Source organism: Castor canadensis, chromosome 7 (assembly GCF_047511655.1).
Source record: "Castor canadensis chromosome 7, mCasCan1.hap1v2, whole genome shotgun sequence".
NCBI classification, from domain to species: domain Eukaryota; kingdom Metazoa; phylum Chordata; class Mammalia; order Rodentia; family Castoridae; genus Castor; species Castor canadensis.
This window is the reverse complement of record NC_133392.1, coordinates 149,146,160-149,164,495: the sequence shown is the minus strand read 5'-3', so window position 1 is coordinate 149,164,495 and position 18,336 is coordinate 149,146,160. Positions and strand designations below refer to the sequence as shown.

The following is an 18,336-nucleotide window of genomic DNA, read 5'->3' as shown; positions in this document are numbered from 1 at the left end:
CTGTTTGCAGCTGGGGTAACTGAAGCTTAGCAAGGTTTATCCCACCCATGTCAAATGGCTAGGGAGTCTCCAGAAGTGGGAGCTGAGTGACAGGTTGCCTTTAGCATCCGGGTCTTTTGTTAAGATGAGTAGAGCCACTGCTGGAATTGGAGGAGAGTTTAAAATTGTACCACAAAAGGGCTAGGGATGGAGCTCAGGGTTAGAGCACGTGCCTACCTTGTACAAGTCCTGATCTCGATCCCCAACAATGAAAATAAATGAAAGAAGAAGAAAGAAAAAGAAACTCTCTGGACATTGCGGGGGGATGGGGGGTAGCAGGTCACTGGTAGAGTGCTTGCCTTGTATGGGTGAGGCCCTGGGTTCCCGCCTAGCACCACCCCAAAGGAAAACTGATCTGTCTACAGTGTTGTGATGCCTGGTGGCAAGACTCTCCTCATGATCCCTGCCCTATAGCCTAGAGAATGGAGAGCTGCACAGAGAGGCTCAGAAGGAAATGGGTAGAGGGGCTTTACAGAGTTTCCCCACCCAGCCTGTCAGCAGTCATGTGTTTGCAGTGAGCCCCAGGAAAACACAAAATGACGGAAGCCAGGGTACCTGTCAGCATCATCAATCCCAAGCACTTGGGAGATGAGGCAGGAGGATTGCAAGGTCCAGGCCAGCTGGAGCTGGGGCACCCCTATCAAAAGTCAAACAAACAAACAAAAAACCCACAATAACAATTTAAAAGATACCAAAAGTTCAGACAGCTCCTAGGATATGTGCTAGCTCCTTGGGGGGTGGCATACTCTGAGTGGCCATATGCATCTTTTCATCTGTGTCCTTTGAAATATCCTTGCTAATAAAACTTAAGTGTCTAATGTCTTCTTGAGTGGTGAGTTGCTTCAGCAAAATACCTTAGAATGGGGGCGGAGGTTGAGGGAGGCCCAGTCTGTAGCCAATCAATCAGAAACACAAGTAAAACAACATGGAGCTTACAGTTGACATCTAAGGTACAGGAGCAGTACGGGACAGAGCCCTCACCTGTGGGACCTGACACCATTTCCAGGTGGACAGTGAAGGAATGGAGTAGAAGGAGAGGTTGCCCAGCTAGCATTAACTCCTGTGGAATTGGTTACTGATTTACTGATGAGTGCAACCCACACATCTGGATTTTATTCAACAGGAGGTGCTGGGGCAGAGCCAGCCAGCCACCACTAGGGTCAACTGAGTGGATTGCAGGGAAACAGAAGACAACCGATCTGGGACAGGGATGAGGGGGAAAGAACGGGCTGAATCAGCCCAAGGTCAAAACTGGTCAGGGTGGGAGAATGAAGAGGTGACAGGCAGTGTCCTCACAGCCCCAGTCAGGTCCAGCCTAGCGGAAGTAGTTGATACTCTCATGGACAACCAGGTTCCAGGCTTGATCAAAGGCTTCCACGACCGCCGGCTCCAGGGGCCCTTCCTCAGTTGTAGCCAAGTTCTGCTCCAGCTGCTTCAAGCTGGACATGCCCAGGATGACGGCGTCCCCGAGGTTAGCCTGGAAGGGGAGACGGCCACACTTCAGCACTTTTTTGCACAATGGTGGCTCCAGTCACTGGCCCCCTCCACCATATCCCTTCTAAGACTGGGATCTGTATTGTTTATTTTAGCTTGTAGTATTCTTGCAGGAATTTGTTTCCTCCACATACAGTAGTGACCTTTTGGCTCGTGAAAGCCTCACCTACACCCATGTGATTGGCAGAGCACCTGGGGGAAGGGAATCCTGGGTTGGTCAGGTGACCTTTTGGCTTCCTGCTGATTTTACTGTACAGGGTGAATACTGGATTTACACACTGTGTACAGTACTTGCTACAGGCCTGGCACTGACCAGTTACTCACTAAAGGGGGCCCATTGACATAGAACACCTGCACTGGAGAAAGCAGTGATGGAAACTAACCTGGGACAGCAGGGAAGGGGGGTAGTCCCAGCTACACATGTAGGTCTGTCTCCAGGGTGGCAGGAAGGGATGCAATAAGTACTAATATTTAAAAAAAATGTAGGCTCTGAGTCAAGTCCATGTTCACGGGCCATACTCCATGTGGACTTCAGCCAAGAGGACTACCCTTTCTGAGCCAGGTTCCCCGGGTAAAAATTGTGATGATCACAGTTAATCAGGCCATTGCAAGAAAGTGTTTATAACCAGGCACCTCAGAGTTCTCTGAGAACAGCAGGATTTCTACCCAAAACAGCCAGGCCATAGAGACCCTTGAGAGGAGTTAAGGAGTCATCAAGTAACCAAATGGCCCTGGAGCCCTCAAAGCCCCCATAGCCCCTCCCCCCAGAGCACAAGAGACCCTGGCTACCTGCAGCTGGGAGTGGTGGTACATCCACCTCATGGCAGCTGACGTCATGCTGGGGGCATTGGTGCCATAGGCAGCCTGCAGGGCCTTCTGCACCAGGCCGACAGCCTTGAAGTGGTCGTCCTTCCAGTACCTGAGCAGGTGGAGAGGATGGCACAGGGGTCAGGACTGTGGGGTCCCTGCAGGGCAGTGCAATTCCTGCACCACTAGGGAACTGGGCCCTCATGTGGGTTTGGGCATTCCAAGCACCAGACACATTCAGAAACCTGACCCTACAAACCAGGGGTCGTTTTTAGTCTGGGTTGGGGAGGGATGCAGAGGACAAGAACTATGGCATCTCATGCTCACCAGATCCTACAAGACATCTGCCTGTAAGTTGGGAAACCCCATCCCCTATAGCACCAGAGCTCTGAGTAACAGAAAGACCTGTGAGAAGCACAGCTTCAGCCCTTGGCTTAGCTACCTCCTTGCTCTGCCCCCACAAATCAGCTCAGGGAGGGCAGGAAACATTCCAAGTCAGCCCCACATTGTGACCACAGCTGGTGAGGACCTGGTCATGCTTCCTGGACAATGGTGGGGACATGCCAAAGACCTCAAGGCCCAGATTCCCCACGGAAGAGGCCTGGCCCTGGCATTGCACAAAAAGCCACTAGAGAGCCACTGGTCAGGGCAATGGCTCCTAATGCCACCAAGGATGATAGCAAACCCCTGTGGTGGAGGGGTGCACACAAGGGGTTTGGGATTTCTGTTTTCTTTGCAGTGCTAAGCGTATAATCTAAGGCTGCACACATGCTGGGCATGTGCTCCACCACTGAGCTGCACCCCAGGCAGATAAAGCCTTAAATCACAGCGATTTAACAGGGGACTGCGAATATCCAATGCTCCACTTATGTCCCTGGCTGTGGGACTGGAGTGTGAACGCAGGGCAGCATGCTTGCAAAGCAGTACTTTACCATTTGACACACACCTCTAGTCCAGCTGTTTAAACAATGAAAAATAAAATAAAATACAAGAGAAGAAGACTGAACCTAAAAGCTGTCCAACCATGACAAGACACATTAACGACAATTTTACTGCAAAAATTTCAAACATTTAGACTCACGGTGCCCCAGGAGCCAGGGCCAGCACCCAACCCCAGGCTCATCTAAGTTTATCCAAGGTCGTTGCCCTACTGGGGGCAGTGGGGCATCTTCGAAGGACAGACACAGTGCTAAGACACGGCAGGGGTCAGCACCCAGCACCCACAGTTCTGTCCAGAGAATCGTGATGATGGCTTAGGAGGGACCAGGGAGAGTTCAAGGACCCAGGTCACAGCATCAGTGAATGGACTGCTTCCTAGGAAAGCAGCCTCAAGGATTGTGTACCTGAAACTAACAGGATGCATATCACTTTTCACAGAATACCACCCTAACCTAGACTCACCAGTTCTTGTAGATGTCTGACACTAAACCCCGAAAAGAGCAGCCCTCAGGCTGTTTGCTGTCCTTGTCTTCATATTTGTGCTTTCCGGTCAGCAGGCCCCCTGTGGGAAGGAGGCAATTAGAGCCCAACCTAAACTCCTGTCAAGGCTACCAGACTCAACACAGTCTGGACACAGAAGGAGAAGTACAAAACAGATGGAGACACAGTCAGACCCCTGGGCAAAGCTGTCCAGCATCCTGGACCTGGGCTGGGCATCCATCAGGACAGGAATAGGCAGGGTCCACCCAGGAATGCCCACGCAGCACAGAGGGGCTGTCCCCATGCAGCCATACCAGCCAAGGGGTTGTAGGCGTAGAACCTCAATCCAAAGTGCCTGAGGCAGGGGAAGAGCTCGGTTTCCACCTTCCGTGAGATTCCATTGTACATGCCCTGGGTGGAGAGGGTGCAGGAGTCAAGTGAAGGAACCTCATTGTGTCTTATAAAACCATAGGTCAGTTTTTCATAATCCTAAACCGCGACAATCATGGCATATACCTAATGCTGGTGGTGGAGGGTGTTAAGGGCAAGGAACATTCATTCCTTCAGCCCACGCTTATGAGAACTGATGCCACATGGGATGACAGATTCAGAAGCAGAAGGCAAAAGGACACACTTTCTGCCCTCTGTAAGGTAGAGTGTAAACAGGTGGAAATGACAAAGAGGCGCTCATGGTGCACTAGGAGCCTCTGTGGCCAGTGCCTGGCACTGAGCAGGTGTACAAACATTCATTGAATGAATGGGGAGAGGGGGTAAAGCAGAGCTGAAATCTCAGGCTCCTGGGACGGGGGAGGAGCTTCCTGGGAAGGGCCATCTCAGGGAGACCTGAGCACTACTCCCAGGGAGGGTAATAAGTGTTCCAGGCTGAAGGGCAGAGTGGGACAGGGAAGGAAGCAACCAAGGTAAGCACTCAGGCAGGAAGGAAGGCCAGGGTGAGGGACTTGGGCACCTGGCGCAACCCATAGACTTTGAGCAGGGGAGAGGTTGCTATGTAGAGGGCACAGGACACAGTTCGAAGGGAAACGACAACCCAGAATCAGCAGAATCCTAGTGTCTAAGTCCAGGGATGCCCGGCACACCAGGTACTGCTCACTTGGTACACGGTGGGCATGATCCAGCCATTTTTCTTGCAGAGGGTACAGATCTCAGCAACCTCCCATGAGGCATAGTTGGAGAGGCCAAGCTCCACAAACTTGCCCTGCAGGGAAGAGGTTTAGTGTCAACCCAGCACAGCCCAGGAGATCAGGAAGGGGACACTGTGGTGGGAATTCTGGGAGTGGGGTCTGTGCCAGCTGCTCTGTGGTGCCCTGGTACATTACTTTCCTGGTTGGGTCAGGATGAGGACCTGAGCACACAGACCACCTCCCTCCCAAAGCCCAGGGGGCCACCTCACCTCCTTGTGTAGCTGGTTGCAGGCTTGCAGAGTATCTTCCACAGGGTTGTCGTGGTCAGGCATGTGTAAGTAGAAAATGTCCACTCGGGGACACTGCAGTCGCTTCAATGATGTCTCCAGCTGGAACCGGACACTGTCAGGCTTTAGTGTGTTCCCATTTATTGGTGCAGCCTTGGTGGCAATTTTCACTTGTGGGGAGAGAAGAGGAAGTTCAGGACATTGTACCAACCATCAAACAGGGCATCCAATATAAAGATTAAGAGACAGACCTGTGTTCAAGTCCCAGCTCTTCCATACTAGCATGTTGCATTAACTGTGTTCCTGAGCCTGTCTGAATCTCATTCTCTCAATGAGGAATGCTATCAGGAGAGGAATGCTAACACCTTTTAGGGCGGTTGAGGACTGAGCAGACATGCCTAGAAGTGGTCTTTATGAGCTACTGATGATTTTCCTCTGGTGTTTAAATATGGTGCAGCTGGATGTGCCACCATGCACCTGGGCTGTAGACACAGAAGCTCCCTGTCCTCAAGGACTTGAACTCTAAGGGGCCTCAGTAGAGTAAGGGAGGTTTTTATGGCACAGTTGTCACAAGAGCCTGGAGCAGAGGAGTAGGAAGCAACCTGGGAGTTTGGAAGGCTTTCCTGAGAACCTCACTATGAATGTCAAGGTTGGTCCAGAGACCATCAGTTGAGGACAACTGGGAATTTCACAGCAGAGGCAGACAGGCTTTAAAAACCCAGGAGCCAGGAGCAAGAATGCCCTATATGGGAGCCATGTCTACTAGTCCACTCTCTGAACACCAGGTGTGAGGTGGAGGCCACAGGGCAAGAGAAAGGACCTCACACAGATGCCAAACGGCCCTGAGCACACCATGGAGTATGGAGTTCTGGGGGCTGTAGGGAGCCTCTGAGCACTTTGAATCTGGGAACTCCATGGTCAGCTTAGTTTTGAAAGATGTTCCTGAATGCAGCATGGAGGAAGGGCAGGTCTGCAAACAGACCTGTTACTGGGAGAACAGTAAGGCAGATGTAGGAGGAACTGCGGAAAGAGATGGAGAAGCCTCAGTGGGGGGCCTCCTGAAAGGAAAGGCAGGATTTTGCCCATGAAATCTATCCAGTTATGGCCGTCCAAGTATGTCTTCTTTTTTTTCCTGCTCGCAGCAACTTGGAAGGAAAAGATCCAGAGGACTGAATCAAACTTAGTGAGACTCGTCTAAAGAATAAAACTGGGTGTGGGGGCACTCACTTGTCCTCTAGCTATGTTAGAGGCATAAATGGAGGGTCATGGTCCAGGTCTGCCAGGGCATAAAATAGAGACCCTAACTAAAGGTGTGGCTCTAGTGCTAGATTGTGACTAGCAACATCAAGGTCATGACTTCAGTCCTCATAATGCTAACAAAAATAAAAGTTCATTGCCTTTACCTACCTAGGCCCCCTGCCCACAATGCCTTTTCTTCTCCCCTCTTACAAACTCCTGTCTGTTCTGTCTACATTTTTTTGTGTGTGTGTGCTACTGGGGTTTGAACTCAGTGCTTTGCCCTTGTGAGGCAGGTGTGCAGAGGCTTACCTCCAAGCTCCCTCCCCTGCTCTCTCTCTATATTTTTGAGACTAAGTCTCAACACATTATCTAGGCTGGCCTTGAACTCTGGACTCTCCAGCCTCAATATCTCAAATCACAGTCAGGAGTTGTCTGGGTTATTTATTTTTTTATTTCATTTTACTTGATTTCTTGATGCTGGGTTTGAACTCAGGCCTCACACTTGCTAGGCAGATGTTCTACAACTTGAACCACTCCACCAGACCAGGAGTTGTCTGGTCTTTCAGTCTGAAGATTCCTTTGGAGGCAGCTTTCTTCAGTGGCTCTCTCCTGACAAGTGCTCTCTCTCATTCTTCAGTCATTTCAGACCCCAGCTTCCTGGTGTGGGTAGTGTCAATCTCCTCCAGCCTCAGACACAGCCTGGCACAGACTGGGCAGGTGCCCGACCACACACTCCATCTCTCTTTAGAGGGTCACTACAACTGTCATGTATGCCACCCTGTAGAAGCACCAGCCACTGCCAAACCAACAGGCACTGGAAGCCACCAGAACAAGGTCTAGGGCCCCGAGCAAGGCTGGCATAAGCAAAGGAGGAGCATAGCTGCAGTCCAAAGTGCCATCTTGACTGTGTCAGGACATGGTGGGGCAGTAAGCACAGGACTACTGCAGAGGAGAGCCTGCCTGTGCACCTACTGGCCAAGAGGAAGGACTGCCTATGCCAGATTCCTAACACTGTCAGTGCCCCAGGAGGTGCAGCCACGTGGTTCAGAATTAGACCAGGACTGGGGATCCCTGTAGAGCAGGTACTAGGCCACCTCCTGGTAGAAGTGGGAAAGGAGTCAGGGCAAGCACGGTCCAGTTGTCCGATGCTAGACGGGCCTGAGCAGGTTGGGGTTCACAGAGCTCTGGGGAAGGCAGGGAGAGGCCAGCGCCCCGAGAAAGGAGCTAAGATGAGCTGGGGAGGGGTCCGCTGTGCAGGGCCCTGGGAGGTCAGGGGCTGGAGTTACCTTTGCAGCCGCTGCGACCCAGCCCGAGCCCCATGCCGCCCAGGAGGGTCTCGGACTGGCCGTCTTTGTACACGAAGGCCGTGTCAATCTCGGTGTGGCCGCGGTCCACGAAGGCGCGCACGGCCGCGGCGCTGGCCGACGCGTCCATGCTGCTCCCCATCAACATAGCGCCCAGCACCGTGGCGGGCCGGGCCTGCGACGCCGGGCGGGACATGACGGAGGCGCTGCAGCGACAGATGTGGACAACCGGTGAGTCCCGCACAGCAGTGGGCTGCACCAGCTTCCGCGAACCCGGGCTGTTTAAGAAGGCAGCTTGGCCACGCCCACGTGGGCGGAGCAAGGCGCGCGAGGGGCAGGGCAAGCGGAGGGAGGGGCGGGGATGTGCACCCGGCTCCGGTGGCTCTGTCCCTCTGCACTGGCAGTGCGCCACCCACGCACAGCGTGGCTCTAGTGCCACACACACTATACTGGTCGTGGTCACAGGTGCCTAGGACTGAGCTGGGTTCTGGGCTGCGCGCGAACCCAAATGCCGAAGGCTGGGGTTTCTCTGGCTCCATGTCCTGTCGTCCCTCCCCTCCTGGCCTTGCTCAGAGCTGCCCTGGGGTCTCTCCCCCATCACCCGGGAGGGACCTTAGGTGGGGTGACCCTAAGGCCTGCCCCGCCAGCAGTGCTGTCCCACAGCTGAGCCTTGCCAAGGGCTCCACACAGCGTCCCTGTCAGCCTGACTTCCACCCACCCAGGGGACACAGCTTCTAAACCTGAGGGCCAAACACAGACTTAGTTCAGAAGCCAAGGTGCAAAGAATTCACAGGTGGCAAACGTGCACTGCAGGAAGTATTTGAAAAGTTTTCTAGACAAAAAGGTTTGGATTTGCACAGACAGAAAAATGAGGAGACTGGAAATGGTAATTTACACGTGGGGAAACAGAAAAGGATTTATCTCCTTTTTATACATGAATAAATAGAACTGGGCACAGGGGCGATCAGTGGTAGAGCATTTGTCTAGCATGTGGGAGGCTCTGGGTTCCATCTCAGTGGAGAAAGCAAATAATAATGGGCTTTTATGAAGTTAACCTTAGCACACTTGCAAGCTTATTCCTGAATATTTACCCAAGGGAAGTGGTAATGACTCAGCAATCTCATTAGTAAATGTTCACCTAAGGGGTAGATTTGTGGACCTATGTTCACACCACTCCCTATACACACGTGTTTACAGTGCTTAAGCAGGTACTGACAAACTGCTTTTGCTAAAAGACACTGAGTCTCTACCTGGGACTCCAAGTTAACTACAAGTAGGAGAAAGCTTGGCCTCCCTGCCTTCCCTTTGCATCTGTCTTCTTTCCTCTGAGGCTCTCTTGCGGTCTTTTTTCAGTCATGTTGTCGCAGGAAATTATGAGCTGAGATAGGAGTCTCTGAGACAGATTAGCAGGAAGCAACATTTGTTGTCTGGCACAGAAGCAGCAGACTCATGTCTAATGGCTGAGCCTGAGAACAATGGGGTCTCCCCTCATATATCCTTGCAAGCAGGTTACAGAAACCAAAAGCAAAGCTCAACCACATATGGCTGCATGTGACTTCATTGGCTATTTCATCTCCCTAGTGCTATGTGACCTTCATGTTTTAATTCTTTAAGTTTTATCTCTATGCTTTGCCATCCCCTTCCCCTATCTCTCCCCCTGTCTTGTCCTCAGATCATCAGCCTGTCTGTTTCTTTCTTGCTATAATGTTGGATTCTATGAAAGACAGGACCAATGGGTAGACGTCTTGTGTCAAGAGTGGAAACTAAGCCAGGTGCCCTCTCAGCCTGTGATCCTAGCTACTTGGAAGTCTGTGAGCAGGAGTAGCTCAGTTCCAGGCCAGCCCATGCAAATAGTTCATGAACCTTGGCCTCCAACATAACTAGAGTTAAATGAACTGGATGTTGTGACTCAAGCCATATGCTTTGCATGTGTGAATCCCTTAGTTCAAACGTCAATCCCTCCAGGAAAAAAAAAAAAAAAAAGAGTGGAAAGTACCCACCATCTCAATAATGAGTGTCTTAATTTTTAAATTAATATTTTTTAGTTTCAAACTATGTGAACAATTCCATACGACACATAAAATAATGACTGTCTTGTACCGACTAGGTCTGGATTGACCAATCCTGAGTCAGTGAGCAGCCAGACCACTGCTTAGACCACACTCTCCCAGGGACTGCTTAGTTATGCATACTTCTTGCCCCAATTTTTCCACTGATTAAACCTGAAGCTCCTGTACCCTGAAGTCAGGTTGCAATGCTTACTGCCTCTTCCTGTGCTGGCCTAGAGCACAGTAAATCTTCTTTCTCCGACCTTCACCACTACTTGTCTCCTTAATTGGCACAGTGGCGTGAGTGGTTAGACCTGACTTGTTGGAACCCTCAACTTGCTCCTCTTGCCCATGGGTCTGGTTTCAGCTTTACTGAAAGCGCTAGAACGTGGAAACACCCCAAATGTCCCTGCACTGCAGAACGGATAAAGACATAACTGTGGCACACGCATCAATGGAACGCACTACTGACCTACAGAATGACAACAGTGACTCTCACCTCCTGAAAGAACCATGATCAAGGCTGCACACTGAATAATTCCATGTAGGTGACATGGCTACAGAGACACCAGACAGACAAAACCACCAGTGGCTACCAGGGCAGCTGGCAGGTAGGAGGAGGGGAGGCTCCTGGGGAATTTGAGGGGTGGTCGGATTGTTCTGTATCTTGGTTTGGTGGTGACAGCATGACTGTATATAATTGTCAAGACTTTCACAACTGAGGAAGGCTTGGTTGAAGTGGCAGAGCGCTTGCCTAGCAAGCATGAGGTCCTGAGTTCAAACCCCGATAACACCAAAAAAACCTCCAGAAAACAAAAAGACCAAAACTTGCACAATTGTGTGTTAGTGCAGGCAGGTAGGCAGTCCTGATCAAGAAGGAGGAAATGACCCAGGCCACAAGATTTCATTCTGAAACCCCAGATGGCTCTCACCCTAGATCAATGAATAATGGCCCTATATCTTGATAGAGTCCACTCCCCATATCAAAGAACATCAGATGGGAAGGGCAAAGAGAATCAAATACTCAGGCCTATGCCTTCCTATACCCCAGCCGACTCTATACAGGGGTCAAACAATTTGGGAAGGCCACAAGAGGAGGCTCCTGATTTCATGCCACCAAGTACCACATTCAATTGGGAAAACCCCCAAACTCCCACAGTTTTGATGGAATGGGTCCTAACACAACTCCCCCTCACCCAGGTTGGACTTTTGTTTTGCTAATAAGTCACATTTCACTATCTTCCTATTCCTTGAGGTTCATGGGGCAGTAACCTCATCTTAGATGTTGTAACCTAAAACTGAGGAATATTACGCAACCACCAGTAACATTTACACTAAAAAAGGATGAGATTTACAATATGTAAATTGTATATTGTCAAAGAACTGAAAAAGAAATTGACTATTTAAGTAAAAAATAATAACAATGTATATTTATGATACAAAGGTAGAATAAATATATACATAACAGTAGGAAAAGGTAGCTTGACAGACAAAATAGCACCACACTGATTCAGTGTTCTTATACTCACTCTCTAGGCCCAGGGTTCAGTCACCAGCATCACATTAAAAAGTTTCATTCACTGCATGTGGACTGGCATAATAGCATGTGAAGATGGACTGGAACTGTGTTGAGTTAAAAATGTAAACTATAGGGCTGGGAATGTAGCCCAGTGGTATAGCACTTGCCTAGTGTGCACAAGGCCCTTGGTTCAGTCCTCAATAACAAAAGCACAACATGAAAACCAAACCTTTCATGTGTAGTGCCACTGTCACGAATGGGTCTCAGCTGTTACCACCTTGCTCCTGCAGTGCTCTACTTCTAGACTCAGTGTCTGCACCAATCATAGCACAGTTGCTCATGTCACCTGTCATGGTAGTCCCCTGTACTGGTACAGATTTGCACCAGTAACGAGCCTTCTGCTGGGCCACCATGGGTAGTGCTCCCCACTTGCTCTGGGGAGAAATGGCTGCAAGGTCATTGCAGTTCTCCCAGGCTGTTTGCTGGGACAGAGCCTCAGGAGCTAGAGATGTGCTTCAGTAGCAAGCAGATGTGGTTGTCATGTAGCTTCCTCAAGGTCTGGTGCCATTTCCAGAGCAGCTGAGATTGGCATGAAAGTGGTCCAGCTGTGTACTCAGCTGAAAGCCCTTTACTCAAAGCAGCCAGGATGCCAGGTAACGGTCTGACAGCTGTTCATAGGGAGCCTGGGTTCAAATCACCCAGGCTCCCTGACCTTAGCATATTTAAAGGAAAAATGAACATTACAAGGGGTGCTTGCAATAGAGGCTCATCATAACATAACAGTGGTTTAAAGAATTTAACAGTGCTCCAGCAATGCTTAACTCCTTCCCCAGTGGCCCAGGAGAGCTGTGTCCCTGTAATCTGTCTTAAACCTTGTACTGGAGATACTGGTTATCTCAAATATTTCAGTGTGTGTGTATCAATGACAGATAGTTGCTGATTTCACTACAATTCCATTATCACAGTAGTAAAATTCACAATTCATTGCTATCATCTACCAGGTGCACACTCAAATGTGCCTGATTGGTTTATTATGGTTATTATTACTGTACATTGTGACATTATCATTGTTCTTGAGGTACATTGTGACATTTACAGAAGTTCCAATTGATTTTGTTTTGAGACAGGGTCCAGTTTTATGGCCTGGGCTTGTCTTGAACTCCTGGGCTGAAGCCACCCTTCTGTCTCAGCTTCCTGAGTGTGGGGACTACAAGAAGTCACCACCATGCACAGTTAATATCCATGCTTTCTGATGAGAAATCTGCTGTCATTGGATTTGTTTTTCCACATGGGTAAAATGTCACTTTTCTCTCTCTGGTCTTAAGATTTTCTTACCTTTATTTTATTCATTTATTTTTTTAGTGGTACTAGGCTTTGAGCTCAGGGCCTCATGCTTGCTAGGCAGGCGCTCTACCCCTTGAGCCACTCGGCCGGCCCTTTTTTTGTGTAGGGTATTTTTTCATATAGGGTCTCTCCAATTATTTGCCAGGACTGACTTTGAGCCATGCTCCTCCTGTTCTCAACCTCTGCAGTACTGTGTCATTTCCTTCCCCCCACTCATTATTCTTTCCTCTGGCCATCTGCTTTTTTTTTTTTGGTCTGCATATGTTGGAAAGTCCAAGCTGTTGGCTTCTTCAGCTTCAAGTGTGGGATCCAAGAGGCAAAAAGTAACCCAGGAAACTCACCTGTGTGTCATTCAAAGGATTCTAAGGTCCCTAGCTAGTCCAAGTTCTCTTTCCCACATTCCAGAGCCTTCTTCTGCTGGTGTTGTACATAAGCCCATGGTGTGCTTGTACACAATAGCAGTGATAGGAAATTAGGGCCATTCTATGTTCCTGACAGCAGAAAACATTCTGATATATTAAAAAAAAGTTAGGCCAAGCACAGTGCCTCATGCCTGTAATCCTGGCTATTTGGGAGGCAGAGATCTGAAGGTTCATGGTTTGAAGCAGTTTGGGCAGTTTGTGAGACTGCATCAGAATCAATGGCTGGTGAGGTGGCTGCATTCTGTCACACCAGTTTCACGGAGAAGTCAAACAGCAGAATGGCAGTCCAGGTTGGCCCAGACATAAAGCAAGACCCATCTCACTGATCCATTTTGAATGAAACAAACAAACAAAAAAAAACCTGTCTAAGAAATAACCAATGGGAAAAGGGCAGGTGGAGGTGCTCAAATGGCAGAGTGCCTGCCTGGAATCTGTGAGGCCCAGGGTTCAAACCCCAGTACCAATTTAAAAGAAAAAAATAGCTAAGCAGCCCAGCATGGTGACACATGTCTGTAGTCCCAGGTACTTGGGAGGTAAAGGATTGTTTTGGTCCAGGAGTACAAAAACATCCTGAGCAACATAGGGAGACTTTTCTCAAATAAATCCCCAAAATGACCAGGTGTCCTCGTACTTGGCTGTAATCCTAGAATTTGTGAGGCTGAGCAGGAGAACAGGAGGATTGTGAGTTCTGGGCCAGCCTGAACTATGCAGTCAGTTCCAGGCAAGTCTTGGCTACCCTCTCTCTCTCTAAATTAAAAAAAAAGAAAGCATGAGGGCACAACTGTCAACTATCCACTTAAAATTGTTAATTTTTCTGCATAGATTATGCCTCAATAAACCTGATTGTGAAAATTTTTTACTATTCATTCAAAAGGAGTTGCCATTACACCTACCACGAGAATAGATAAAATTAAAGAACTTAAATGACCACCACTTTTCCACCAGAATCACTGATGGCGGCAGCACTCCAGCTCCACTGAACTTTCTTGTCAGGGAGACAGTCTTCTAGACGAGGCTCCTAACGCCACAGCTTTGGGTAAAGCAGCCATTGAGACAGACCCTGTCACTCAGTCATGAGCACAGTCAATGCCTAGGACACCAGCAGGCTTGTCCTTGTTGGGGCTCTGTCACATCACAAGTGTTCATGAGTGGACATGACCCAATTCATGTCATGACCCAATTCTGAAAGAACATATTAGGGATGGGAATGATGCATCAGACAGCTAGAATCTCCTTTTTCATTTTTTTTTCTTTTGGTGGGACTAGGGTTTGAACTCAGGGCTTTGTGCTTCCATAGAAGGTTCTCTACAGCTTGAGCCACACCTCCAGTCCATTTTGCTTGGTGTTTGGAGATGGGGGTCTCCCAAACTATTTGCCTTGGCTGGTCTCAAACTGTGATACTCTCGATCTCAGTCTCCCAGGTAGCTCTGATTACAGGTGTGAACCATCTGTACCAGGCTCTACAACTTCCTCTTACATTATGCTATATCTCTACTAAGGTCTACAAATAGATGAGCTCAAAGGACACATGCTGCTCAGCAACAGGAAATTCAGTTCAAAGCTTAGGCGATAGCAAAATCCAAGTGCCAAAGTCCCAACTAGTTACGTGATTATCATGGCACCTGTCATTCTTTGAGGGCAGAATGAGATGGAAGACTGAGAGTAGAGGCTGATGTCCTGCTGCCTGGATCAAAGTCTAAGCTGCCCTACAGGAGGCTCCTTCCCACTTCCACGTGTGTTTGATCACTTGCTACTGAATTCCTGATAGCATTTCAGGGTGCAGAATGACCGTCCTCAGCCTCCTACTGTCCTCAAGCTTATCCTTCATGACTGGGGGCTCTGAGCCAGTGACTTGCTTAGTACAACTGGTGAAATGCTTTGGAAGCTGCTAAAATAGTCACACATGAAGATTGTGCAAGGGAGCAGGACATGGTGATGCATGCCTGTAGTTCCAGCTGCTCAAGAGGCAGAGGTGGGAGGATCACTTGACCCGAAATGTTCAAAGGTAACCTGGTCCACCTAGTTAGACCCAGTCTCAAAAGAACTGACTTGAGGGCTATGGCTTGGATTTGTCCCCATTCCAGAGCTGCCCGCCTTTGTTCAGCTGTCTCAGGTGGCACTCAGGAGCTTTTCTTCATTGGTGCCATTGTCAGGATTTACGGCACCTCCTGTTACTGTAATGCGAGGTTGGATATCTGCTGATAGAATGTTGGTGCACTGGTGTTTTCATAACTCATTAATGAAATAATCTAGGGGAATTTAATAACCCAGAGAGAGGAAGGTGAGAGCGTTTGGAGTTTAACCTATACTTGAACAAATAGTGAAAAGAAGACCTTAGCCAAATCCAAGGTTCTAAATCAAGTGGCATTGTGGCATCAATTCAATTAAATACTGATAGAGCAGAATGGCCACTCATTTAAACTTCAATAGCCCACAGTGACTTCACAACCACGGCTCTTCCTTCACTGCAAACAGTGCTGTAAGCTGAGGAATGGCGTCGTGTTGATCCTTGAATGAGGAGTGTGCTGTCCTCCAGTGCTGTGGCTCTGTCGTGATTCCTTGACTTTGCAGGTTTGGATAGGAGGCAGTTTCCCTGAATGCACTCTACTGAGCGTCTGGCAGCGACTCCAGGAGACTCTGGGCTTCTGAGCAGCACGTCAGAGCCTTTGCACCTGGCTCAAGAGAGTCACATGTGTGTCACTTGTGCCACTCAAAAGGGACTGGCCATCGCCCTCTACCCCAAACACTCAAATGCTCTCCTACTTGAGTCCTCTTCAGCCACAAGCCAGAGCGACAGAACTTTCCATGAAGACAAGCTCTGGGGAGGATCTCTGCCCAGCCTTGTCATGAACCAGAGCTGCTTCCTCAGGCTCCATGTCTGTATTTCCTGCCTGAAGACAGGGTGTATGTCAGCACAGGATAACTTACTCCAGTAGAAGGGTCAGGGAGGACACAAGGAGGGAGGAGTGTATGTACATTGGGACACAGGTGGCTCCCCTGGAACTGGGTCCCTCTGCACTGCATTGGCACTGCGCCACATGCAACAGGGCTCTGCAGATACCAGGAGGGAAGTCAGTCCGAAGGCTGTGAGCTAAGGCCAAAGGCCAAAGCCTGGGGTTCCTCTGGCCTCCATGCCCTGTTGCTCCTTCTCTCTTGGCCTTGCTCAGAGTTGCCCTGGGGTCTCTGCCTCCCTGGAGGGACTTTGGAGGGGGGGGGGTGACCCTAAGGCCTGCCCTGCCTGCATTGCTGTCCCACAGCTGACCTTGCCAAGGGCTCCGCACAGCGTCCCTGTCAGCCTGACTTCCATCCACCCAGGGGACACAGCTTTCAAACCCGAGGGCAAAACACATAATTGGTTCAGAAGCCAAGGTGCAGAGAATTCACAGGTGGCAATCATGCACTGCAGGAAGTATTTGAAGAGGTTATCTAGGCAAAAAGATTTGGACTTGCACACACAGAAAAATGTGGAGCCTGGAAATTGTAATTGTGGGAAAACATAAAATGATATTTTTATTTTCCTCATTTTTAAGATTTTGAAAAGACAATTACGTGCTGGGGATAATCAAAGATAGAGCACGTGCCTAGCATGCAGGAGGCCTTGGTTCCATCTCAGCACCATTAAAAAAGAAAAAAAATAAAATAAATAAAAGAGTCAGGCACTGGTGAGTCTCCCCTGTAATCCTAGCTACTCAGGAGGCAGAGATCAGGAGGGTCTCAGTTTGAAGCCAACCATGGGCAAATTGTTCATGAGAGCCTATCTCAAAAAACCCATCACAAAAAGTTCTGATGGAGTGGCTCAAGGTGAAGACCCTGAGTTCTAACCCCAGTACTGCAAAAAAAAAAAAAAAAAAAAGAAGAAGAAGAAAAAGAAAAAAGATAACCAGGCGCTATTGACATTGTGATAATCAGAGACCTTATTTCCTTAGTAATAACCCTAGGGTAATGAAAATGACTCAGCAATCTTATCCCTAGCTGTTACCCAAGGGGAAGGAAAACCTTTGTCACACAAAAGCCTATGCAGGGTGTTCATGGTGGCTTTACTGTAAGTTAAAGAAGTGAAAACAACCCAGGGTCCCTGCACTGCAGAATGGATAAACCCATGAACTGGACGCTCACACAGTGAGCGCCCAGTTCACTCACAGGGATGACCCTCAACTGCCCACGAAGCCAGGTGCAGAAGATTCCATTTGTGACACTCCTGCAGAGACAACGCCAGAGACGGGACACCAGAGGTTCCGGGCTGTTGTTGGGAGGAACAGCTCAGGTGGAGTCCTGGGTGATGAGACTCTTCTGTATCTTCATCCTGGTGTGACTGCGTGACTGAGGGTAGTTGTCAACACTTTCACACTGTGCACTAGGAAGGGGACCTTCACAGTGCAAAAGCTATACATTACAAAACAACTAAAAAGGAAGTCGATCACTTAAAGCAAAACAACCACAATATATCATTATTTCTCATACAAAGATAGAACCAAAATACATAAACACAACAGCAAAAGGTGAATATAGGATAGAAATGCCTGTGGACTATTATGCTCAAGACCCTGGGTTCAATCCCAAGCATCATTAAAAAAGAAAAAAAAAGCTTGTTGTACTGTAGGTGAACTGGAATAATATTACTTGAAAATGGACAGGGACTGTGTTAGGAAAACATCGCACATTACACACAAAGGAGGCTCACGAGAGGTATCTCATGTCCAGAAGTTTAATAAGCAGGCTGGCTGGCCGAGAGAATATGGTGCAGCAGCTTCTCTTGGCGGGTCTGGCCTTAAGTAGCATTTGGGAGAAAGCAAGGGCAAGGGATGGACAAAGAGAGGTGGTGGGAGATAAGAGACAGTGGTCTTTGATCTGCAAAGGATGAGACCAGCTGCGGGAGCAAGGTCAAGGGGCGGCGGGCAAAGGGAGGTGGCGGGAGATGAGGGACAGTGGGCTTTGATCTGCAAGGGGTGAAAGCAGCTGAGGCTCAGGCTGCAGAAGGGGGCAGTTCTTATCAGACTGTGCTAAGTTAAATATGTGAATGATAGGCCTGGGAATGCAGCTCAGTGGTGCAGCACTTGACTAATGTTCATGTAGCCCAGGGTTTAATCTTGAGTATGGAAAAAGAAATTCTAAATTATAAGCCTTAAAGCAATGGCTGAACACACACACAGAGTATTGCTAATAAGGCACCAGTAAAGTAAAACCAATTGTACAAAGTTCTGACTTTCACAGAGAAACAAAGTACAGATGAAGCAAGTAGAAAACAAAGAGCAAGATAGACTTAAGCCTAAGC

The 18,336-nt window shown here is 48.8% G+C and overlaps 1 protein-coding gene across 1 annotated transcript; it reads right to left on the bottom strand.

Moving 5' to 3' along the window:
- Positions 1-1,111: 1,111 nt before the first annotated feature.
- Positions 1,112-8,003, bottom strand: LOC109687481 (aflatoxin B1 aldehyde reductase member 3-like). The gene is made up of 7 exons (XM_074081167.1): positions 7,714-8,003; positions 5,171-5,358; positions 4,871-4,975; positions 4,074-4,170; positions 3,742-3,841; positions 2,323-2,452; positions 1,112-1,516 (listed from the first exon to the last, which is right to left on the bottom strand). The coding sequence occupies exons 1-7, from the start codon at positions 7,925-7,927 to the stop codon at positions 1,355-1,357; spliced, it is 996 nt and encodes a 331-aa protein (XP_073937268.1). The 5' UTR covers positions 7,928-8,003; the 3' UTR covers positions 1,112-1,354.
- Positions 8,004-18,336: the final 10,333 nt, after the last annotated feature.